The following is a 17,330-nucleotide window of genomic DNA, read 5'->3' as shown; positions in this document are numbered from 1 at the left end:
ACGGGGGCCCACCAACCATGTAGGGTTGGGCGCCCCCGATCAGGGCGCGTGACCAAGGCCCAATAGGTCGTTGGGCTTATTGGCTGGGAGATCAATCCAACATTCTCCCCCTTGATCTCACACTATTACTTTTATCTTTAAACTTTAAACTTCAATCCTTCTATCCTTACTCATTTCTTCACAGATGATGCATAGAGCATGTTTCATCATCACGGTCAATCGCCGATAGATTTAACAGCTACAATGCATGTCTCTGATCTGAAATAGATACTTTAACTTGTGGGCCCTTTATAGTCCAGGAATCATAGGCTTTCCCTTAAACCCATGCCGGCTACATGTTCTCTGAACATGTTGGGTGGTAAGCCTTTTGTAAGCGGATCCACGAGCATCTTTTCGGTACTTATATGCTCAAGACTTATCATTTGATCCCAGACTCTATCCTTCACAACATAATACTTTATGTCAATGTGTTTGGCAGCACCACTTGACCTATTGTTGTGAGCATACTGTACTGCTGGATTATTATCGCAGTATAACTTCAGTGGTCTATAGATGTCGTCAACCACTTTCAAACCGGGTATGAACTTCTTTAGCCAGTTCACCTGCCCCGTTGCCTCATAACACGCTACAAACTCGGCATACATTGTGGACGATATAGTGATGGTTTGCTTTGAGCTTTTCCATGAAATAGCTCCCCATGCGAGAGTGAACACATATCCAGACGTGGATTTTCTATTATCTCCTGCATAATCAGAATCTGAATATCCCACTATATGGAGTGAATCAGATCTTCTATACATCATCATGAGGCCTTTCGTTCCTTGCAAATAACACAAGACTTTCTTTACCAATTTCCAGTGTTCTATTCTAGGATTGCTCTAGAATCTGCCAAGTAACCCGGTAACAAATGCCAAGTCAGGGCGCGTGCATACTTGAGCATATTGCAAGCTTCCGATAGCTGAAGCATATGGAACCACTTTCATTTGATCGATCTCATGTTGGTTCCTAGGGCATTGAAAATCCCCATATCTGTCGCCCTTGACTATAGGAGCAGGTGAGGGACTACATTTGTGCATACTGAATTTCTTTAAGATCTTTTCAATGTATGCCTTTTGTGACAGTCCTAATACCCCTTTACTTCTATCTCGATGAATCTCGATCCCTAGAATGAACGAAGCTTCACCAAGATATTTCATATCAAACTTTGAGGACAAAAACTTCTTTGTCTCCAGTAGTAAACTGACATCACTACTAGCAAGTAAGATATCATCCACATACAGAACAAGGAAGATAAACTTCCCATTCTTAAACTTTGTATAGACACAATTGTCCTCAACATTCTCTTTAAACCCAAAATTCTTTATTGTCTGGTCAAACTTCAAGTACCACTGTCTTGAAGCTTGTTTTAATCCATAAATGGATTTCTTTAGGCGGCATCCCATTCGTTCTTTTCCTTCCATGACAAAACCTTTCGGTTGTGCCATGTAAATATTTTCCTCTAAGTCTCCATTAAGAAATGTCGTCTTTACATCCATCTGATGTAATTTTAGATCATAATGTGCCACTAATGCCATTATGATTCTGAAGGAATCTTTACATGAGACTGGAGAAAATGTCTCATTGTAATCAATCCCTTCTCTTTGCGTAAAGCCTTTTGCCACAAGTCGGGCTTTATATCTCTCTATATTCCCTTGAGAGTCAAGTTTTGTCTTGTAGACCCAGTTACAGCCTACTGTTTTGGCTCCGTTAGGAATTATCTCTAAATCCCAAACTTTATTGGCATTCATTGATTTCATTTCATCTTCCATGGCCTCAAGCCACTTTGATGAATGATCACTTCTCATGGCTTCTTCAAATGAGGTGGGATCATCCCCCATTTGAAACTCTTCAGTATTATAGATTTCATAATCATCAGAAATAGCTGATCTTCTAACTCTTTGAGACCTAAGGGCCTCCACATTTGGCACATTTACTATTTGAGGCTGTTGTTGCTCCCCCTCATGTGTGGCAATAGGGTCTGTAGGATTTTGAACCATGGGTTTCTCATCCTCATTTGTTGTTGCCATAGGAGGAATAACAACAGGTGCTGGCACCACAACATCTTGCGTTGTAGGTGTAGCAGCAGCAGGTAGCTCGAAAAATGGCTCCTGAACCATCGGAGTGGGTGCATACACCCGTTTCTCCTCAAGATTAATTTCTTGAGCTACCATGCTCCCCCTTATCATTTCATCCTCTAGGAAGACATCGTGTCTCGTTTCCACAAACTTTGTATGTCTATCTGGACAGTAGAAACAAAAACCTTTTGACTTTTTTGGGTAGCCAATGAAATGGCAACTTACTGTTTTGGGATCTAACTTCCCAATGTTTGGGTTAAATACTTTGGCCTCAGCAGGACTCCCCCACACTCATAAGTGTTTTAGTGAGGGTACTCTTCCTGTCCACAATTCATACGGTGTTTTGGGCACCGACTTACTTGGTACTCTATTGAGAATATGAATGGCGGTTTTTAGCGCCTCCATCCACAGGCTCAACGGTAAGGTGGAGTAGCTTATCATACTACGCACCATATCCATCAGGGTACGGTTATGCCTCTCAGCTACTCCATTCTGCTGAGGTTCGCCCAGTGTAGAATACTGGGCGACTATATCATTCTCCTGTAAGAACCTTGCAAAAGGTCCATGAACTTGTCCATATGGGGTATGCCGACCATAGTACTCCCCCCCCCCACGGTCAGACCTGACTATCTTAATCTTTAAATCATGCTGATTTTCAACTTCTGCTTTAAATATTTTGAATTTATCCAACGCTTCTGTTCTTTCTTTAATTGGATAAATGTAGCCAAAACGAGAGTAATTGTCTGTGAATGTTATGAATGAATCATAACCATCCACATTTTTTACAGGAAAAGGACCACATATGTCTGTGTGAATTATCTCTAAAATTCCTGTGCTTCGTTTGGCATCCTTTTTAATTTTCTTTACATGCTTTCCTTTTATGCAATCTCTACATTGTTCTAAATCTGAGAGCTCTAATGAAGGAAGAATATCATTCTTAACTAGTCTTTCTATTCTCCCCCTCGAAATATGGCCTACACGACAGTGCCATAATTTCGACAAAGCATCGTGAGCTCTCTTTCGTTTTCTGTTTGCATTGTTCGATGAGGATACATTCTCATTCACATCACATACGGAATTCACATTTTCACGAAGTGATAATAAATAAAGCTCGTCTTGTCGGAAGGCGAGACCAATACATCTATTATTAAACAATATCTAACATTTGCCATTTCCAAAATGGCAATCATAACCATCATGGTCCAACTTTGATACACTAATCAAGTTTCTTTGCAAAGAAGGTACATAAAGAACATCTCTAAGAAAAAGTATGAAGCCATCAGCAAGCTCTAGCAGAAGATCGCCAACGGCCTCAACATCTGCTTGTACTCCATTTGCGACTTTAATGAAACTTTCGCTTCTTTGCAAAGTTCTCATCGAACGGAATCCCTGTAAAGAATTAGCAACATAAATAGTTGCACCTGAATTAATCCACCAAGTAGATTTTGAAAACTTGACATACAAGGATTCATTTACGAACGTAATAATGTTCTCACCTTTATTTTTCATAATCATCTTTAGGAAATCGGGACAATTCTTCTTATAATGTCCCGTCTTCCTACAATAGAGACACTAGTCTTTATCCACTGGGAATTACTTGTTCTGAGACTGTTGCATGGGACCCTTTCCAGGTGACTTAGAGGAAGAGTTGTTATTATAATTCTTTTTCTTATTATCTTTTAGGTAGTTGATAGTACCACCCTGTGAAACTTTTATTCTTTCCTCCTCCTGCACACACATGGCTATGAGCTTTTCTAAATCTCATTTCTCGGGCTGTATGTTGTAATTAACAACAAATGTGTCAAATTCTTTTGGCAAAGAAGCAAAAATCAAATGAATGAGGAACTCATCCTTGAGCGTCAAATCCATTGGTTTGAGCTTAGATGCCAAATTGCTCATTCTCAGTATGTTTCACTGCCGCCATCAGAGTACCTTTCTGTCACCAGCTGCTTAATCAGCTGGGTTGCATATGTCTTTGAAGAGCCAGTGAACTGACTCTTTATTCTTTCTAGGTACTCTATGACCGTGTCACAGTCTGGAATTGAACTCACTATTGCAGGCTCAATTGTATTCTTTATCACAGTCAAACATTTCTTATTGACCGTGACCCACTTTCTATGTTCGAGATCAAAAGACATCTTTACGGGAGCAAAGTCCCGCTCTCTGTTCTGCCCTGTAGCATCAGTCTCATCAGTCTCCCTCACCGGTGCCACAGGTTCTTTAGGACACGGTGTGGTGACTACCTAGTCAACCTCAGCCAAGATGAAGGCCAAGTCAATCTTTTTCTTCCATTCAATGTAGTTATCCCCTTTGAGAGTTGGGATATCTTTGATATAAGCCATCAAGGAGTATCCTCCAGAAAACACAATTTCTCTTTAAAGTAAGAACATAATATAGAAAAACAACAATTTGCACGCCTTAATTTTAACGTTGGTCAAAATTAAAACATACAATTGTTTTATACATTAAATCTACATCACCGTTGGGCAGAAATAGAAATAATACATAATCATTAAAATTATAATATTGCTATTAACAACGTTGGTCAGAAAATAATAATATCATAATCAACTTATATTTATCTCTTGGCTCTTAAAATCAAATTCTCCCGTTGGTTCGGCTTTAATTAAAAGTCCATAATAACTTTAAATACGCATCGGAAACTTTGAATAAAATTCTCATGATAATATTTTCCAGAAGCAACTTTACTATTTACTGAACAAAAAATATCGTTGGATAAAATTTGTACAGAAATTTGCATCAAAATGCAATTCAGATTCATCTAATATGCATCAAATTGTTTTCTGGAAAATAAGAAAATTACTAATTTTTTTTGGTCATTTCGGCTCGATAGCCAAAACCAGCCCGCGGCAGCCGAGCTCGCTTAACGGGCGTTGCGACCCAGTAGAGCCCACAGCCGGCTCGCGCGCGTGGCGCCTCCACGCCCAGGCCGCAACCTGGGCCTAGGCCGAGAAACTGTCCACCCGCCTGGGCCTAATCTGGCCTGGGTGCCTGCTGGCTGTCGATCGCCGATCGACAGTCCTCCTCATGTTTCGGCCGGATGAAAAACCTGCCCCGGCCGCACCCTTCCAAAACCCTAGGCTCATTCTCTCCCTCCCCTTCTCTCTCATCGCGCAGCGCAGCTCATAGAACAGCCGCAGCAGCAGCCGTCCACGGTGGCCGAGGGAGAAGAAGAGGGGCTCCACCCAGCGCCCTCTCGCCGGTATGCGTGCTCGCCCGAGGCTGAGCACGCCGCCATCGAGGGGCCGCTTGGTGGTGCCATGTTGCCGTGACCGCGCGTGCGAGGTGCAGTGCGGATCTCTGCTCTGTCCCGCGCGCCATTCGGGAGAGACGCCGCGGTGTTCTTTCCACGCAGTGGCGATGCCGCCGGCGGTGAGGAAAGCCTAGGTAGGCTCCCTATCTTTAGGGTTAGGGTTTGGTTCTTTTGGATCCGAATCGAATTCGAACTCCACTTTTCTTTTCATTCGTTTTTTGTTGCTGTTGATTCGGAAAACCTAGATCTACACCCTAGGCTGGCGAACTGCTAGGGTTAGGGTTCTTTGTTGAGACCGTGTCTCAATCTGTTTCCGACTTTTCCCGTACCCGATCTAGGGTTAGGGTTCGATTTGCTTTTCTTTCCCCGATCCAGATCTACGAACTAGCCTGACATCTGATACCATTGTTAGATCCAGAGATCTCCTAGAGTAGCATCTAGTCGGGTTGTTCTTTGCATTTGGGAGGAACAAGTAAAAAACCTAATGAACCGTACTACAGAGTGATAGAGAGAGGAGAGTAGATGGGAGTGTACAGACCATCAGAGGGCGCCGTCGAGGAGGATTCGGCCATCTCGTTCTGTCGGTGATGTTCTGCGCACGGGCAGCGATGGTCGGAGAAGAGTCGGTGAAGTCCAGCGATGCGGTGGGGTGCAGTGAGGCCGACGGTGATAACGGTGGCGTCTTCCCGTCGCTGGCTGCGCACCCTTACTAGATCGGACTTAGGGTTTGTTGGTGGGGCGGATTGGCTCACGGTGAACCTCGTACCTTGAGCCGCCGGCCCCCACCACTTTATATAGCGCAGTGCGACGGGGCCCACCAACCATGTAGGATTGAGCGCCCCCGATCAGAACGCGTGACCAAGGCCCAATAGGCCGTTGGGCTTATTGGCTGGGAGATCAATCCAACAGAACTAACAGGACTGGTATCAAGTAAGATGATGCATAGCACCGTCCTGACAACAATGAGGAGCCCGATAGAGGTCATGAAGATGGTCAGGTGTTTTTAGTGCTTGCAGGATTCAAGCCACAACTCTTAGCACATATGCTTATGCGATAATGCGAGATTACACGAAGCAAATTGGCTATTGTTTTGTTGCCCCGTGAGATTTGTGTTTCTTGCTTGGGTGGAGTACATTTGTTATTCAAAGATGCCAGCTCCAATTTATCATTCTTGCAAAAGGTTCATGTCTGAGTCCGGTGAATCTTACAACACATCCACAACTCGACTTATTTCAAACTCTAGAGCCACTGCGACTAAGGAAGGCTCCTGGAATTTTTTGCCATTATTTTCCGGTGACAGTGTTCGTCGTGCTTTCAGCAAAATACAATAAAATTTTTCTAACACTGTTGGATACTGATTCGGAGCTTTTACTTGAATTCAATTTGTTAATCTCTGCTCCATGACCGTAGATTCTTGGAGTAACACCAATGTTTAATTATTTTAGTTGACGTGTATCCATACAACGGGCACCCTCATTAATACAATATATATGACTTCACAGGAGACTAAATTTATGCTCGACTCATATCAGTCGGATAAGAAAGAGAGTGCGAGGGTTATACACCATTAAAGGCCTATCTGGCATAGCTTCACCAACAGTTTTATGAGATGTTATGAGCTGTTTTTTTTTTCAAACACCCTTTTTAAAACAGCTTCATGGGTGAAGCTATTTTTCCCTCCTCTCACCAGAGGATGTGATGGAAGAGAGTTGAAAAACATAGCTTATCCCAGTTTCACGTAACACATGAGGGGGCCAAGCATGCACAAAAGACTCCTTTTGCCCGGGCAGAGATAGAGAGAGCTACGTACTCTTGCCGGGGTGTGGCCAACGGGGCGCGGTTGGCGGGGGGCGGCGGGGTGTGGCCGCTAGGAGCTATGTACGGACGAGCAGATGAAGGAGAGACATGTCGCGTCGGAAGAACACGGTAGAGGCCACCGGAGCTAGGAGCACGGCGCGGCCGGGACCACAAGTGAGCGGCGCGACTGTCGTCACTGGGGGCATGAGCGGGCGAGCAGGTGGAACTAGGTGCGAGCAGCGCGGCCGTCATCGTCGGGGCACGTGTGGACGCTGGAGCTCGCGGCCGCCGGAGATCGCGAGGCACGCGCAACTTCCGAGCGAGGCTGGGCTCGCGGGGCGTTCGCGGCCGCCGAGGCCAGCAGGTCACGTGTGGGGCTTGCAGGCGGTGTTGGCGTAGCCGTGACTCACGGAGGAAACCGATGGGACGAGAAAAAGTAGGAAAAAAGTGGGAAGGGAAAAAATGGGGGCCACTGTAGTCATTTCATTCATTTTATCTCTGATCATGAGCTATTTTGCAAAACAGGTTGAAAAAACAGCTTTAGCTTCATTGATAAAGGTGTTGGTTGAGCTGAAACTTTAAGGTGGTGCTTGGGACTGCTCCGTTCCACGTTTTTCAGTTCCGCTCCACGTTTTTTAGGCAAACGGTTTCAGCTTCACGTACTCTGTTCGAAGAAAAAGGGTGGAGTTGTGAGAACACATAAAGAGGTGCTCCACAAACTCCAATTTTTTGTGGAACTGCTCCACGGTGGAGTTTGTGGAGCAGAGTTCGTGGAGCAGTCCCAAATGCTCTAAAAACAACTTCAATAGTGAAACTGAGTTATGCCAAACAGGGCCGTGTATTTTGAGTTTCCTGGAGCTAGGCGATCTGAACCAACACGTGACGCTAAATTTATTAGTTGGTGACAAAAAAAACATCAACATAAGCTTTTTTATTAAAACAATGGCACATCGATCTACCGCTTGCATAATCACCCAACAAATACTTGTGCTTTGTATGTAGTGAAGTGATGAAGCCACAGCCGCCCTATCGTGCCTTCCTCTCTGCCTGGCTGTCCGAGAGCCGGGAGGGACCAAGAGAGCGCAATGCGGCAATGGGCTGCTGGCTCATGGACCTATTTGGGTGGCCTGCATGTCAGGTTGAATACCAGGTGGGTTGTGTCGGGCCGTGTTGGGCTTAAAAACCATGGATGGATGATTGCATCTCATCGAAAGCCGATAAAGAAATAACATAGTGGCTCTATAGCATAATTTTATCAGCAGCACTAGCGCCTTGAGGTCCACGTGCTTGCGTCCCGTTCGGACGCCAGCGGCTGCTCCGCCACGTCCACTCGGATTCACGTGCCTGCTCCATTTTCCATGCTCACATTTGAACCGGCTATTTCAGATCCGCTGCCCACACTGCTGAGGTGACTCACCCTGTCTCTTCCACAAGAGCACCGCGCGGCCTGTGCCTCCTCCCCACACCACTGTCAGCGCCCTGTGCCTCCTCCACGCATCGGTACCCACGGCTTAGCCCTGCCCGTCCTCATGGACATCAATACCGGCGGTCTGCACTTGCAAAAAGAAACACTCGAATGTAACATACATTTGAAACAAATAAAACATTTGGGATATACGCTTGCAATATGTGTATGAAACATATGCAACATCCATATAAAATAAGTGCAATATGAAAAAACACTTACTGCAACATAAGACTGAAACAATTGAAACATTTTGAACAAACTATTGCAATATATGTGTGAAAACATATGCAACATCCAGATAAATACGGTTGCAACATACGTCTAGAAACAGATGAAATATTTTGAACAAATGCTTGCAACAGGCTTCTGAAACACTTGCAAGATGTGCAACATCCATAAGAAACAACTGCAACAAACCTTTGAAATGACTGAAACACCAGAAACATATATTTGCAATGTAGGGGAGGGGAAGCCTGGGCCAGTCGATTCCAACCGTCCGGGTCAGATCCGGCGGCGAGCGGCGGCACATGAGCACCAGCGCCACTAGTATCGGGTTTGGCTCGGCACAGACGATATGGGATGGGGGGCGAGGAGCACCATGGCCGTCAGGGGTGTAGAGGGCGCCGCGCAGGGAGGAGAAGAATCAACCATTCCCCTGCAACACCGCTGCCTCACCTCCATGGATCTTGCTGGAGGTGAGTGGATCTTGTTCCTACTCCATATATCTCGCCGAGGTGGGGGAGAGGGTTGTCGGATCTGCGACCGTTGGAGGCTCCCGGTGGGGGAGGACGCCGGGCATTGGTTCGCTGCGGCAGGGATGAGGAGCACGAAAGGGGTAAGGACGGGAGCGGAGCGAGGCGTGCGGGAGTTGATTTTGTTTTTTTAGGCGAGCGGCGCATGCGACAGTAAGTGGAGTGGAGGTCTTCCGGACGTCTTAATAATAGCGGTACCATAATTTTATTTATTCTCAGATTTCTGATTTAAACATTCCTCTTAAAAATCAACTTTATTTTCATTATATTATAATTATAAAACATGATAGTTCGTTGCATTTTTAATTGTCATCGTCCATTTTCTTACCTGCAAGTCCTCATGGACATTGATGATGCTATGGTCTCCATCTGCTCTGTCTGCTGCAGATCCAACGGCTGGGCTACCGCATGACTCGGCTCTCCCTTCCCCTACCGATAGCGAGCGGCCCACGCACCGTAGGGACATGAATGCCTCCTCAAGCAGGAGCCATGGCGGCAGCGGTGAGGGCGGCGCTGCTGCCCTCCTCATCCTCCTCCCCGTCACCGCTGCTCCGCCTCCCACGCCGCTTCCTCGACAGGAGCCTCGTCTTCTTCGATGACGAGAAGAAGGAAGATGAGGGAGGGGAGTGGGTGGTCAGTAAGAAGAGCGGCGACAGCGACGACAAAGGGGAGGTGCTGGAGAGGAAGGTGGAAGACTTCTTCAGGTCTCTAAATAAGGGCCCCGGCAAAGCCGACACCAAGGCCAAGAGACCGGGAGCGGAGCCACGGCAAGTGAAGCGCGAGGTGCCAAGGGAGGAGGAGCGTCCACAGCCGTACCTCGTCACCAGGACCACGGAGCTGCCACCCAGGTGGGATGGCCTGGCCGAGACCGTCGTGCTCATTGACAAGCCCAAAGGTGATGCCTTTCCCCTCCCCTTTGGTGCATTGCAGGTTCTGGGATTCTCACCCAAAGGTGATACCTTTCCCCTCCACTTTGGTGTATTGCAGGTTCTGGGATTCTCACCAAAATGTATCATCTAAGACAACAGTAGTATTTTAGCTACTTTTATCTGCTGTACAAGCACCACTGGAAAATTCATTTTCTGAAATGTGTGAGCGATTAGCGCAACAATTACATGGCAATCAGTCGGTGTGGCAACTGCAGCTTTGCCTCAAGACAGGGTTCTGTATTGTGTTTCCTATCAGGGCAGATAATAATAAGTTAATGCGCAGACAGGATTAGGTTCGAGCGGTGTTTTATTAATTTGCTCTGTTGCCTTCCATCCTGAACAATTCATCTGAACTCGTCTTTCCTCTAATCTTAGGATGGACTTCATTTACTGTTTTGTGGCAAGTTGCGGCGCTTGGTGAAAGTACAAAAGTTGATATCAGGGTTTTTCACTGTGTCTGAATGTAGCATTTGCCCTTAGCATTAACTATATGTTTTGCAATATTTGTGTGGTCTCAGGTTGGACATGCTGGAACTCTGGACCCCATGGCAACTGGATTGTTGGTTGCTTGTGTAGGAAAAGCAACGAAAATAGTTGACGCCGGTAAACCCATAGTTTTCACGGCGGACGTGGCCGCCTCGGGCAATTCCACCAGCGAGTTCACCGACGATGCAAGGAGCCACTGCTTTCCCTCTCAACAATCGAGAGTGCATGACTGTCCCCTACCTGAAATGCCTTAACTGTTGGAATTTTGAAAATCGGACTAGTAAATTTATACATTGCCGTGCTGCTCTAGGAAGACGATGGTAGCATCCAAAAGACACGAGGATTTATACTGGTTTAGGCCAGAGCCCTACGTCTAGTCTCAGAGATGATCGAGTGCGTGTTCCTCGCTTGAATGCTCTGAAGTTCTTACAATGAGGGGTGCAAGAATGGTGAGAGAGGTGGTAGAACCTATGCTAGACGATGGGCTTCCCAAAGGAAAGCTTCAGGAGCCCTTCTACTATGGTGAATGAATGGAATGGTAGAGGATGTCCTGAATGCGTTGCCCGGGCGGTCCTTATATAGAGTTCGGGGCCAGGGCTGATACAAAGAGGAGGTTCCCTCGACCGAAGGGTCGAGAGCTTGAGGGAGGTCCTAGCTAACTTGGCTTGCAACCTATGCCATTTTCTGGTGCTCATCCGGGCGTGGCTGTCGTCATGGTCTTGTTGCCACGCCGCGGCAGGGTGTGACGCGGTGCTATTGTGCTGGCCGTGGCGGCACTATAGACACGGTGATGGTTTGTTAGCCATCCTGTGCAACGCGGTATCCATCATGTTCTTCGTTACCATCTCCTGGTTTCCCAGGACGTCACACGGGAGTTGCTAGCCGCCCCGGTTCATTGATCGCCTAGTTGCTTCGCGAGGCTGAGGTCCACGACCCTGATCGTCGGAGTCGGGGGTTTTTAAGCGGTCTGGACGGCCTCTGTGTTGAGGCCCTTGTCGTAGATCTCATCCCGAAGTGGGTAGGATCGTACATACTTTTTATCGGTCCGTATCTGGACGGTGGGTTTTGTACCGTTTCACATCCCGAAGTGCTAAGGCGGGGAGAGGGATCGTGACCGTCCCCCGCCCTTTCGTCAGCCTGGATTTCTCATCTAACTGGCTTCAGTTGTTTGGGCCTTCGCTAGCTAGGGATTTGTGGGTCGTGTGGCCTGCCAACTAATCGATGCCTTGAGACACCCTGGGGTTATAACCCCGACAAGTCTTTAATTTCAAATTTTGATAAGGCATTGCGTGCAGCAAAAAACTGATGGCTTTACGTTGGGGTGAGATGTGATTTCCTCATGTGGGTCCCACCTGCTACACACGCTCTCTGGGGTCCGCAACCATGCCTCTGCCACCCTGCTCACCTAGCCGCACCTCTGCCACCCCACACAGCTGGCCATGCCTCCACCGCACCGTATGGTCGCCCGGGTTGCCCTACACGCTGTCGGACGCCCATCGGTACACGCCTGCGCCTGCATCGCGGATCAAACCCCACGCCACCCACGCCCTCATCTGGCCACAACTCCACACTCTTTGATGATCTGAATCATTTGTCACCTCCCTTAGTTGTCTATGACTCGAGAAGAAATCACAGATTGATATCAAGTTCATATACCAAAGTTATGATTTTTTTTTTAAAATGAGCTATCAGGAAAAAAAAATGCATCCAAGTGATGCTTCTTTTTAAGAAAAGAAAGAAGAAAAAATTAAGCCAAAATGGAATTAAGAAATATTGCAAGAAAGAAGCAAAAATTAAGCCAAAATGGATTTGAAAAAAATATTCCAACAAGGGGTTCGAATCTAGATATTGTAGTGCATTTGTTTACGTTTTAAGTTTTATTACATTATCACACACAAATAACAAAGAAAATAAAATGTTGCTAGTTGGAATTGAACCTAGGTCCAAGCAAATGAGAAGAGAGCCACTCGCGTCTTTATGTTAATTATTAAGTTTGGTTATCCACCTTTTTATTCGAGTTTCTCTAAATAGAATGACCTTTTTATTTGGGTTTCTCTAAACAGAATGAAAATAGCAAAAAATATGAAGCAAAATAGGATTGAACAGAAAACCTCACTGTCACTAATTAAACGAGTTTGCCTTACCACTACAACACTCGAGCTTTTGTATAAAATTAGGTTATTTCACCATTATTCTCAAATTTTTTCAGGTTTCTCTAAATAGAACGAAAATAGCAAAAACAAATTGAGGCAGAACATGAATGAACCTAGAACCTCACCAATGAGAAAAGGATGCACTACCACGGTGCCAATTATGCTTTTGTGTAGATGTTCCTCAAGTACGAAGTGGCTAGAGTTCAGGCACGCCGAAACAAAGTCGATTTTTTTAAAATAATATGTTTGAACCTCTGTCGGCAGCTCAGGGGGCGATAGGCCTAAGTGGCTGGACGTGGGAGCCGACTGCCGCCAGGATGCTTGTCGGCGCCAATGGCCCTGCTTGGAACCGATTAAAATCGGATTCCTCATCGCCAACCGCAAGAATCCTGCTAAACAGCCTGCGACATCCATGACTCTTGCAACCACGTAAGAGATTACGGTCACAAGATTGAACCAAAGCACCATGGATTCCAGGTACCATGGTCGCATAGCCGCGGCTTGCCTACCGTACCGCACGGCTGCAGACCACGGTCCCGAACAGGGCCTATGACCATCGCCAGGCACTTTGCTATCATAAAGTACAAGGCTTTTCCTGACGCTGGAGGTGTGGGCAGTGATTCTTCCGTCAAAATTTCCCTCTATAACTTCAACTGCAACAGTTGCCTCCACTACAATAGGTGCGACTGTATACGTCACCATTCCGCCCTTCTTGTCAAGGCCTCCACTACAACAGTTGCCAGGCACTTTGCTATGCATTGTTTGTTTGATGCGAAGAGGAAGAGTTGTACCTTAGAGTTAATGAATTGGGATTGGTCTCTGGGGCGGCGGTAGAGATAAACACACTTCTGGTCAATGCAGTCCCGGGCAATGATAGTGCCATACACTCGGATCGGGTAACCGACGTCCAAAGAGGCTATCTTGACAGATAAGATGTTTAATCCCTGCCGGTGTTTCAAGTAACCAACTAGTAAATTTATATTATTGCGTGTCTGACGTAGATGGTGTGCTAAGAGGACACAAGGATTACACTGGTTCAGGCCGAATGTCCCTATGTCCAGTTTCGAGTTGCTCGTGTTACTGGCACTGAGTTTGTAGTAGGGGATTACAAACTAGCGAGAGAGGGAGGAGCTCCCAAGTCTCTGTAGTTCGACTGCTCGATGCTCCTACTGCTAGATCTATCGGTCGATTGATCTCTCACGGTGTGATGTGTGATGCCCCTTAGTGGGACACCCTATTTTCCCTTTTATAGGCAAAGAAAAAGCAGGGGTTACAATGGAATAAAAGAGGGAAAAAAGAAAGAGAAATAAGGCTCATGTAGGTATGACGTCCTCCTCTTCGCGTGGGTCGCACTGACCCCTGTAGATCGTGTTGGCAGCAGCGTCGTACCGGGGTCCTGTTGGCCGCTGCAGCATACGTGCGAGCGTCGTTCTAGTCTTCCATCCCATCCGAGCGGACGGAATGTTCAAAGGGTCCCCTGACAGAGGCCATATGGGGGGCTGGCGGTACAGTGCCAGTCAACTGACGCCGGTTGACTGACGTTGGATGGTGGTCAGGCAGGGAGTTGGCAGCATAGTGCCGGCCTGTTGACGCGGTGGGCGATGTGAGTCTCCCAACAAGGCCTGATGCGACCGCCGGTCGCATCAGGACATGTCCGAGACGTGCTTCCGGGCGTGTGCCTCCATGCCGTAGTGGTTGAAGCGGTTCGAGTCCCACCCTAGGGCCACTGCTTTTTTCCGGTAGCAAATTTGACCCCCAGGGAACGGGCGAGGCAAAAATCTTGCCCTAGGGGCCGGGTGAGATAGAATCCGACCATCGGGGGTCGGATGAAGCGGAGCCCTCCCCGTGGTACCGGACGAGTCGGAGCCCACGCCTAGGGGTCGGACGAGGCGGAAACCTCGTCCTCAGAGTTGGAGCCCACGCATTGGGGTTGGACAAGACAGAAACCTCGTCCTCGGAGTTGGACGAGGAGTGGCCCAGCCCCTAAGGGTCAGACGAGGCGGAAACCTCGTCCTCTGAGTTGGACGAGACGTGGCCCGGCTCCTAGGGATCGAACGAGGCCGCAGTTGCGTCCTTAACCAGCGGATGAGGCGATGTGATGCTCATTAATCCTTTGGCTCAGATACCTAGGCATAGGTATCCGACAGTAGCCCCCGAGCCTTTGGAGGGGTGAGACACTCCTGCAAAGGCTTTTTGCGATTTGTTGCTCCTGTGGCCGTTGTGCCGTGGAGGCAGGTCATCATTGGAACTTCGGTGATTTTCTCCTTGGTTCATTATACCGCGTAGGGTAACCGAGTAGGATTTAGGCACCCAGCCTCCATGTGGGGGACTGGCAAAGTGGATACGGGCACCTAGCCCCTGAGGAGGAGACATGCTGGTAATCCGTTTGCCACCGGGTGCGCGTGAGATCACCTGGTGGGTGTAGCCCCCGAGCCTTTGGAGGAGTGAGACACTCCTGCAAAGGCTTTTTGCGATCTGTCGCTTGAGGGCACACAGCAGTACTATTCATTATTGTTGCTTTGTAGGATGGCGAGCCCCCGAGCCTCTAGGGGCCGGTCGCCTGGTTTCTTGCGTCACTCCATCCGTGGTTCCCACAACCGGAGGTGACTCATCGTTTGTCTGCGACTGCGTGTTCGGTCTCTTTGCGATGCCGAGTGCCCGAGCCCCCATGCATAGCAGGGGTCCGGTCGGGGGGTTGGTTCATCTTGTGATCGTCGTCCCTCATGTGTCCATTCGCTAGAATGGAGGGGCTGAGCCGTGCCGTGCTTTCCTCGCTAGACGGAGCACGATGCTCGGTGAGTTGTTAACAGGCTTGTTCGAGTGGAGCCGCGGTATCCCCTTCACGGGGGCTCGGTTCGAGGTCAGCTGGTGACTGACTCCAGATTCTTGGTGGTCGGTCCATATAGTTCTTGGATCTGTTCGACCAGTTCGAGGGCTTGATGCCTTTCTTCGAGGAAAAACCATGGACCTTGCATCATCCAAGACTCGAAACGAGGGTCGGGACGCCCGTGGCGCTTTTTGTGCTTCGGGTATTGGCAGCTAGCAGGCCCATCCTTAACCTCCTCCCACTCTAGGGTGCCCTGGAGCGGCCGTGAACCCACTGGTGGGCTAGCCTTCGAACTCCTAGGCGTTAATGGGCTGTGGGAGCATTTTTAGCTCCGTATCCCTACTTTCCTGCAGCGGCCCATAGCCTTTGAAGGCGAACCGTCACCCGGTGGATCCTTTGCGGGGAAGATTTGGATAGGCATGCACTCATCTCTCGAGACAGCGATGCGACTGATGTATCATGAAATAATGAGGGCACTACCCCCGAAGGAAACGGATCTGGTGAGGCATCGGGCATGTTAATTTAGGCAGAAGGTTCGTCCCTTGCCCATTCCGCCCTTACCTTATAAATAGAGCCATTTCTCCCCAGCCTCTATACACACAGCCTCATCCTTGCCCATGCAGTCTTTCTACCTTTCACTCTTGAGTTTTGGCCTTCGTTCCCTATTTCCGCTCCGCCGCCGGTGAAGTTCTCGCTCTCTAGACCTACACCACTGTCGGATCTTCTGCATCGCCATCTCCGTTCCTCGATGGAGTCGTGGCCTCCCTCTGATGTTCTCCACGTGTGCATGGAGGGTCTAGTTAAGAAAGGCCTTCTCCACGAAAGGACCGTGGCAATGAAGTGGATCGTACCTGGTGGCGAGGATGAGACATCACCACCCGATGGCTACGTCATTTCCTTCGTCCCCTTCCATGAGCGTGGGCACGCTACTCCTCCCCACTGATTCCTCTGAGGGCTGCTGCACTACTATGGGATTGAGCTGCAGCATTTGAATCCGGCCTTTATCACGCTGTGCGAGGGGTATCTGGGGATTGAGCCCCACTTCGAGCTATGGAAGTACTTCTTTGCCATCGAGCTGTAGAAGAAGGAGAGGAAGAAGCTAGACCTAGCAGTGCCGATGGGATGTGCAAGCATCCGTCTCCGAGGCAGCCGATCATCGGAGTACATATCGATCCCATTATCGAAGTCCAACAAGGGGTGGCATAAGCTCTGGTTCTACCTGAGGTACGACGATGCCGCCCCCCTGCCGATCTTCACCGGCCGCCTGATCAAGGAGGCGACGGACGTGTGGAGGTATGGGCCCATTGGGAAGGAGTAGAAGAGGCTCAGCGACCTCCTCAAAGCCATCGTGACTCTGAAGGGCCACGGTCTTCGTGGGAGCAACGTCATCGGAGCATACCACGTCAGGAGGCTGGCGTCGCTGATGGCGCGCACTCTACCGATGTGGAAGATGACACTGGATTCCATGCCCAAAGGGACGGTGATGGTCGCCGGTGAGGCCCTCAGCGTCGGTGAAATGACATAATGCAT

The 17,330-nt window shown here is 48.2% G+C and overlaps 1 protein-coding gene across 1 annotated transcript; it reads left to right on the top strand.

The window, feature by feature from the left end:
- The first annotated feature begins 9,894 nt into the window (after positions 1–9,894).
- On the top strand, positions 9,895–11,074 carry LOC136515177 (uncharacterized). Its single transcript, XM_066508847.1, has 2 exons — positions 9,895–10,392; positions 10,853–11,074. The coding sequence occupies exons 1-2, from the start codon at positions 9,895–9,897 to the stop codon at positions 11,072–11,074; spliced, it is 720 nt and encodes a 239-aa protein (XP_066364944.1).
- The last annotated feature ends 6,256 nt before the right edge of the window (positions 11,075–17,330 follow it).

The sequence above is a fragment of the Miscanthus floridulus genome, chromosome 17 (genome assembly GCF_019320115.1).
Source record: "Miscanthus floridulus cultivar M001 chromosome 17, ASM1932011v1, whole genome shotgun sequence".
NCBI classification, from domain to species: domain Eukaryota; kingdom Viridiplantae; phylum Streptophyta; class Magnoliopsida; order Poales; family Poaceae; genus Miscanthus; species Miscanthus floridulus.
The sequence above is the reverse complement of the archived record's forward strand: the minus strand, read 5'-3'. Positions and strand labels throughout refer to the sequence as shown.

Excerpts from the sequence above, each read along its gene's own strand:
- LOC136515177 (XM_066508847.1), top strand. The coding sequence starts at position 9,895 with ATGGCGGCAGCGGTGAGGGCGGCGCTGCTGCCCTCCTCATCCTCCTCC. Across the intron at positions 10,393-10,852 it reads TCCACTTTGGTGTATTGCAG|GTTGGACATGCTGGAACTCT; the intron begins GTTCTGGGATTC and ends GTGTGGTCTCAG.